The sequence below is a fragment of the Haemorhous mexicanus genome, chromosome 16, assembly GCF_027477595.1.
Source record: "Haemorhous mexicanus isolate bHaeMex1 chromosome 16, bHaeMex1.pri, whole genome shotgun sequence".
In the NCBI taxonomy this organism is placed as follows: domain Eukaryota; kingdom Metazoa; phylum Chordata; class Aves; order Passeriformes; family Fringillidae; genus Haemorhous; species Haemorhous mexicanus.
Window position 1 is genome coordinate 12,473,299 of NC_082356.1, and position 6,767 is coordinate 12,480,065.

Here is a 6,767-nt window from a genome sequence, read left to right on the forward strand (position 1 = left end):
CCCAGTGCCCAGCTCTGTCAGTGCAGCCAGGGAAGGAGCTGCATCTCCCTTAATCCAATGCCATCATAAGGAGACTTGGAAGTCTCCCTGAGATTTCAGTCCAAGCTGGGAGCTTCAGTCCAGGGTCCTAGAGCATCTCTGCGTTATAAGATTGATGGGGAAAGGAAGAGGTGTTCTGTCATTGGAAATGCTGTTGGGTTAGTAAAATGAGCAACAAATTGGATGCAAATGTGGAGCTGGGCAGTGGTGGATCCATCTGCTCTAAGCAGTACCTGGAGACATTTTTGGGGAAGCATGGGAAGGTGATCACCCTCCACCTGAGAAAGTTTAAAGCCCAGAGAAATTCTGAACAGGTCAGAATGACAGACCATCTCCCCTCACTCTCCACTCATCACTTTACCTCACAAAACTTGCTCTGTTTTCTCTGCGGGCAGCAGAAATGCTGAGAGTTTCTGATATCCAAGAATACCAGCTGACATATCTGGAATATACAGAGGTATGGGGAAAGCTTTTAAAGAAAACACCAGAACTCATGGCTGTGTGTTCCAGGGGAGTGTGCATGAGAAATGGCTTTGATTTTGGTTACAAGTATCTCCTCTAACTTTTCATTGTCTTTTACCCCATAGCAGAACCCCATGTCCAGAGACGGCAAATGTCCAACAGCAGCTCCATCAGCCATTTCCTCCTGCTGGCCTTGGCAGACACGCGGCAGCCGCAGCTCCTGCACTTCTGCCTCTTGCTGGGCATCTCTCTGGCTGCCCTTCTGGGCAACGGCCTCATCATCAGCACCGTAGCCTGCAGCCACCACCTGCACACGCCCATGTTCTTCTTCCTGCTCAACCTGGCCCTCACTGACCTGGGCTCCATCTGCACCACTGTCCCCAAAGCCATGCACAATTCCCTCTGGGACACCAGGACCATCTCCTACACAGGATGTGCTGCACAGGTCTTTTTCTTTTTGTTCTTCATCTCAGCAGAATTTTATCTCCTGACCATCATGTGCTATGACCACTACGTGTCCATCTGCAAACCCCTGCACTACGGGACCCTCCTGGGCAGCAGAGTTTGTGCCCACATGGCAGCAGTTGCCTGGGCCAGTGCCTTTCTCCATGCTCTCATGCACATGGTCAATACATTTTCCCTGCCTCTGTGCCATGGCAATGTCCTGGGCCAGTTCTTCTGTGAAATCCCCCAGATCCTCAAGCTCTCCTGCTCCAAATCCTACCTCAGGGAACTTTGGCTTCTTGTGGTTACTGGCAGTTTTTCACTGGGTAGTTTTGTGTTCATTGTTTTCTCCTATGTGCAGATCTTCAGGGCCGTGCTGAGGATCCCCTCTGAGCAGGGAAGGCACAAAGCCTTTTCCACCTGCCTCCCTCACCTGGCTGTGCTCTCCCTGTTCCTCAGCACTGGCACATTTGCCCACCTAAAGCCCCCCTCCATGTCCTCCCCATCCCTGGACCTGGCCCTGTCAGTTCTGTACTCAGTGGTTCCTCCAGCCCTGAACCCCCTCATCTACAGCCTGAGGAACCAGGAGCTCAAGGCTGCAGTGTGGAGACTGATGACTGGATAACTTTGGAGACATTAAACGGCTGGCCAATTTCTGTGAACCACTTGTAATAAAAGTTATCTTTGATACTTCTTGTTCATTTCCTTGTAGGGTTTTATTTCCTTTGCTTTAGGTTTTTCATATTATCCACAGAGAAAAGTAATTCTTTGTGCCATATCTCATTTTGTTTCTCTCCACCTTCCCCATGGCCACAGACTGTGTCAATGAGGGGCTGCGCTCTTGGTGTCTTTAAATGAACTAAAGCATCTTCCAGCAAAGTTTTCTCTGGAGATTCCTTTTGTTGCCTCCTCTGGAGCTGCAGCAGCAATGTCTGTGTGCAGAGCTGGGGGCAGATCAGTGCTGGCACAGCAGCTGTGCCCAGCAGCAGCAGCACTTGGTGTTGCCAGTGCTGCTCCCGTGGCCCTGCCCCGCTGCCCTGGTTGCCCTGGTGTTGCTGTAGGGCCTGAGTGCTCTCGGGGCCGGGCACAGCCCTGGGGGTGGCAGTGCCAGGGCTGCAGCAGGGACAGGCCATGGGCACTGCTGGGGCAGCGCTGACACCTCAGGCCAGGCCCTGGGAGCTCCAGGCTCCTTGCCCAGGCTCTCTCAAGAACATGCCCAGGCCAATGCTGAGCACAGAAAACCCCCATGAGCAGCCCCAGGGTGGCTGTGGGTAGGCTGGGGGCAAACAGCATGGCTGGTGCTCTGCAAGGGCCCTGGGGGAGATGGGAAGGAGCAGCAGAGCAGGGGCTGATCCATCCCCAGTGCTCTGGACAGCCCAGGGCAGCGTCCCAGAGCGTCCTCATGGAGCTGCCAACAACATCCCCACCTCTGCAGCCCTGGCCTCTCCCCCAGCTCACAGAGGTGCCACATCCTTGCAGGCACAGACACGGCAGCACTGGCTCAGGAGCCCCTGTTTGCATTGCTCAGAGCAGGTAGGAGCACCCCCATGGTGTTGGTGTGGGGACATGAACCTGAGGGAGCACAAATGCCATCAGCCCCTGGGGCCAGCAAGGGCTGGGAATGGCAGGGAAATGACTCAGCTTTGTTCTGGCCTCTGCAGTCAGCCAGAAAGTTTGTTCCCATCAGCTGGGAGTTTCCTGTCCCACTGCAGACGCTGTTGCTCAGAGCCAGGGCTGCCGGGCAGCCACCCCTAAACTGCCCTTAGCATTTCCTTGGCTTCACCTTTGCTTTCTTTACTCTTCACTTGTACATATTTCTTCCTCTTTCCCAGCCCTGTTCCCTCCTCTGCATACAGCCCATCCCTTTTGCCCTTTCCTATCTGGCCCCACTCCCCATTGCAGTTCCTGCCTTGGCACCATGGGAACATCCCTTGGGGGGCAGGATCATCCTACAAATGCTGCAGGAATTGTCTGCAGGCTCCTGCAGTGCCTCCTGCTGCTCCCTTGCCAGCGGCACCCAGGCCAGGAGGGCACATCTGGGCTGCTGTGTCTGGCTCTGGGGCTCCCTGTTCTGGGCAATGAGGAGGAGCTGCAGAGGCTCTGCAGGACTGACAGGATGGGCTTTGGGCCTGGCAGGAGAAGCTGAGGGACCTGGGCTGCTGGAGCTTCTGAAGAGGAGGCCCAGGGCTCCTCCAGCAACTGCTCCAAGGGTGGTTTCAGAGAATCCCAGAATCAGCAAGGTTGGAAAAGACCTTGGAGAACATCAAGTCCAACCTGTGCCCTGACACCACCTTGTCTCCCTGGGCCTCCTCTTCTCCAGGATAGAAAACCTCAGCTCCCTCAGCTGCTCCTCACAGGACTTGTGTTCCACGCCCCTCCCCAGCCTTGTTGCCCTTCTCTGGACATGCTCCAGCCCCTCCACATCCTTCCTAAATTGGTGGGGCCCAGAATGGACACAGCACTCGAGGTGCTGCCCAACCAGTGCCGAGCACAGGGGACGAATCACTGCCCTGCTCCTGCTGGCCACACCATTCCTGATCCAAGCCAGGAGCCATTGGCCTTCTTGGCCACCTGGGCACACAGCTGGCTCATGTCCAGCCTGCTGTCCATCAGTCCCTGCAGGTCCCTTTCTGCCTAGCTGCTGTCCAGCCACTCTGTCCCCAGCCTGTAGTGCTGCAGGGGTTGCTGTGGCCAAAGTGCAGGACCTGGCACTTCTACTTGTTAAACCTCACCTTGTTGGATTTGGCCCCTGGATCTAGCCTGCCCAGGTCTGTAGTGGTTTTGGTTCACCAATTTCAGATTTCCCCAGTTTTGAGATTTCCCAACTAATGCGCTGATGCGTGTGGTGGGCTTCCGTGCTGGTCAATCATCAGTGCACTCATTTCCTGCTGTGAGATAGGATTAGGAGAAAGTCAAAGCAGGCTCAAAACCTTTAAAAGGGTATAAAGAAAATTTATACCCTTATAATTTTAATTATCAGGAATTAAAAGGAGGGAAAAAAGTAAGAATCAGAACAAACCCTTCAGAACACTTCTTCTCCCCCTCCAACCTTTCCTTTCCCACTTGCAATGTAAAGAAACAAAGCCTAAAATTCCAGTCAGTTTACCACCTCTAAAACAGTCTTTCTTCAGTTCACTTAGGGAGAGAAGTCCCTCTTGTTCAGTTTATGGAGACTTCTCCACAAGAGTCAAAAACAGTTCTCTCGTGGTTCTTAATTTTGTCATGAATAACAGCCGCCCGGGGAACCCTGCCATCGTGAAGTCCTTCCCATTGCCACGAGCCTTCCCACAGCTTGTTAATGGGCCATGTTAACTTATGGGGTATTGTTTTAAAGATGAGCTGTTCAAAGGCAAAATTCTCATAATCTATTTCTAAAATCATCTTCATCCCTTGTGTCATGGTTTGAGAGGAAGTGAGTTTTTTGGAGGTCAAACCAATAGGTGCTCAGATTTGAATATTGGCACCTGGTATGGCCCCTGAGGACATGGATACGCCTCTGAGAACACAGGGGGGTTAAGAGCTGAGAACTCCCAGGGAAAGCTCTCTCTTTTGAGTTCCGTCTGTGAAGGAGAGATCAGACCTCCCCTGCCCAGCTCTGAGCTGGGCGGGGGAGGGAAGGCCACAAGGCCTGAGTTGAGGTAAGCCGGGCCTGGGACAGAGAAGGGAGGTGAAGGCCCCTGCAAGATCGAAGGGTGGAGGAACTCTGAGAGGCTTCGGGAAGTCCACCCACCCCCACCCCCACCCACCCCCACAACCCGAGGGAGAGAGAGAGAGCTGGTGTCTGTGCCTGTGCCACCTTGAAATTTGATAGCACGGCCGGCATGAAGGAGAAGGGGGGGTTGCGTGAGGAGGTGCCCAGCTGGGCAGCCGTGGGAGTTCTGGACAGGCAGAGCCTGAGACTTTTAACCCTTTTCTTGGATGCTGGAAACCTTACAAATGCTGATTCCTCCTGGAGTTGAATGAGAAGAGAGACAGAGATGAGACAAGAGGAAATGGGCCACGAGAGAAGCTGAAAAGAATTTTAGGTGGGAGGAGGTGATGGAGTGGCCTTTGGCTGGACTTTTCTTGTATGGCCATGGACAGAACCATTTTTTTTCCTGTGACACAGAGACTGCATTTAGGGGGAAGGCGATGGCTTGGAGCCAAGACAGTGCAGTGATGTGATGTGAAAGAGTGCTTGAACAGAGACAACGGGTGAGGAGGGTGGTGATGGTGCCCTTCATCTTCAGGGAAGAAGAAGAGGAAGATGATCTCTGTTCTCGAGACCCCTCGCCCCCAGGGGGTGAAATCTGGGGGGACAAGTGTCCCAAAGGTGAGAGACTGTGCTCTTTTTGGAACTGGACAAAGCACCCTTTAAAAAGAAATCCCTAGAAGCAGCTCTGGTCCATGCACACTGGTGAGAGCACTGGGCATGGAAAGAAGATGTCACGATGGCAAAATGATCTCCGGGCAGTACCGTGTGTGACGTGGAAACACAAGAGGTTTCAACTGTGTTTCCAGGGGAAGCCTATGGTACAAGAGGGACTCCTCTCTCCTTGATGAACTGAGAATTGATTATGTGAAGGGTGGTGATGGAATGCGAGCTGGTGATCTGAGGGGGGAATGTATTGGAAATTTGGTGGGGGGAGGAGGAAGTTTTTGGAAAGTTTTCATCCCGAGTTCTGTGTGTTTTATAGCTGTAAGTTATTAAAGTTTTTTTCCCTTTTATTCTTAAGCTGGAGCCTGCTTTGCTCTATTTCTGATCACATCTCACAGCAGACACCAGAGAGGAAGCATTTTCATGGGGGCACTGGCATTGTGCCAGGCTCAAACCATGACACCTCAGAACAGAGATCTCCTGGGGACACAGAACTACTCTTCTCTCCTCTGTTCAAACTTCTCATGGGATCACAGCTATTTAAATATCTGTTTGCTTTAAGATGGAGTCTTTAATCAATATAAATTTGAACATTTCATCTCCCCATAGTCTCATGAGTTACAAGGTAAAAGAGTCCTTCTCCATAACTTACAAGAGGATTTCACCTCCAAAAACAAGACATCTCTTCACCTCTCCCATCTGGGACTTGTCTTCTTCTTCACTGACCATGACATTTTCCCGTTGTTCCTTTACATGCTTGCTTCTTGCTCCTTTCTCTCACTTGATGGAGGACTGAAGCACTGAAAGAGTTAACAAGTTGCCTGGGCCCTTCAAATGGTCAGACGGGCTTCAGGGTAGATCTTTAGTTCTCTCAGCACTCACTTCCAGCCGCGGGGCCACTCTGCACGGGCTGCAGGCTACAGGGCTGCCTCTGGTCCCAGCCGCGCTGGGGGGAGGGAGCTTGACAGCAAGATCTTCACAGCCACGGCCAGCCCTGCTCCGGCCAGGGCTCCGCAGCCTCCGCAGCCTTCCTGCCAGGCATCTGCTGGGACCGCGGCAGGACGGGGCAGGGGGGCCGGCGGGCGGCCCGGGAGGGGGGAAGGGGCCGGGCCTGTGACCTCTGCTGACCAGAAAAGGAAGTTCCCGGGGTTTCTTGTCTTTAACATGTGTGTTTCACAGAGGCCTGTCCAGCTTCTCCGTGGTTCAATAGACTGTCAGTTACACAAAATGCTTTTGCCTCACTTCCCTGAACTCCTGCCATGTCAAACACCTGTACAGAGCCCTCCTACCCTGCAGAAGATCAACACTCCCAGCCAGCCAGCATGGCGTCACCACGGTTCCATGAGGCCCTGGCGTGACACAAGGGTCTCCATGACTGCATGAGGCCTCCCAGTGCCACGATGGCCCTTTGGTAATGTGAAAAATGCCAATCACTTGGTTTAAATTTTTAAAAGTCTCGTAGTAA

General features: G+C 52.9%; 1 protein-coding gene across 1 annotated transcript; it reads left to right on the forward strand.

The window, feature by feature from the left end:
* The first annotated feature begins 693 nt into the window (after positions 1-693).
* On the forward strand, positions 694-1,650 carry LOC132334794 (olfactory receptor 14C36-like). Its single transcript, XM_059860941.1, has one exon. The coding sequence runs from the start codon at positions 821-823 to the stop codon at positions 1,568-1,570; it is 750 nt and encodes a 249-aa protein (XP_059716924.1). The 5' UTR covers positions 694-820; the 3' UTR covers positions 1,571-1,650.
* The last annotated feature ends 5,117 nt before the right edge of the window (positions 1,651-6,767 follow it).

Coding starts and splice junctions, on each gene's coding strand:
- LOC132334794 (XM_059860941.1), top strand. CDS start 821: ATGTTCTTCTTCCTGCTCAACCTGGCCCTCACTGACCTGGGCTCCATC.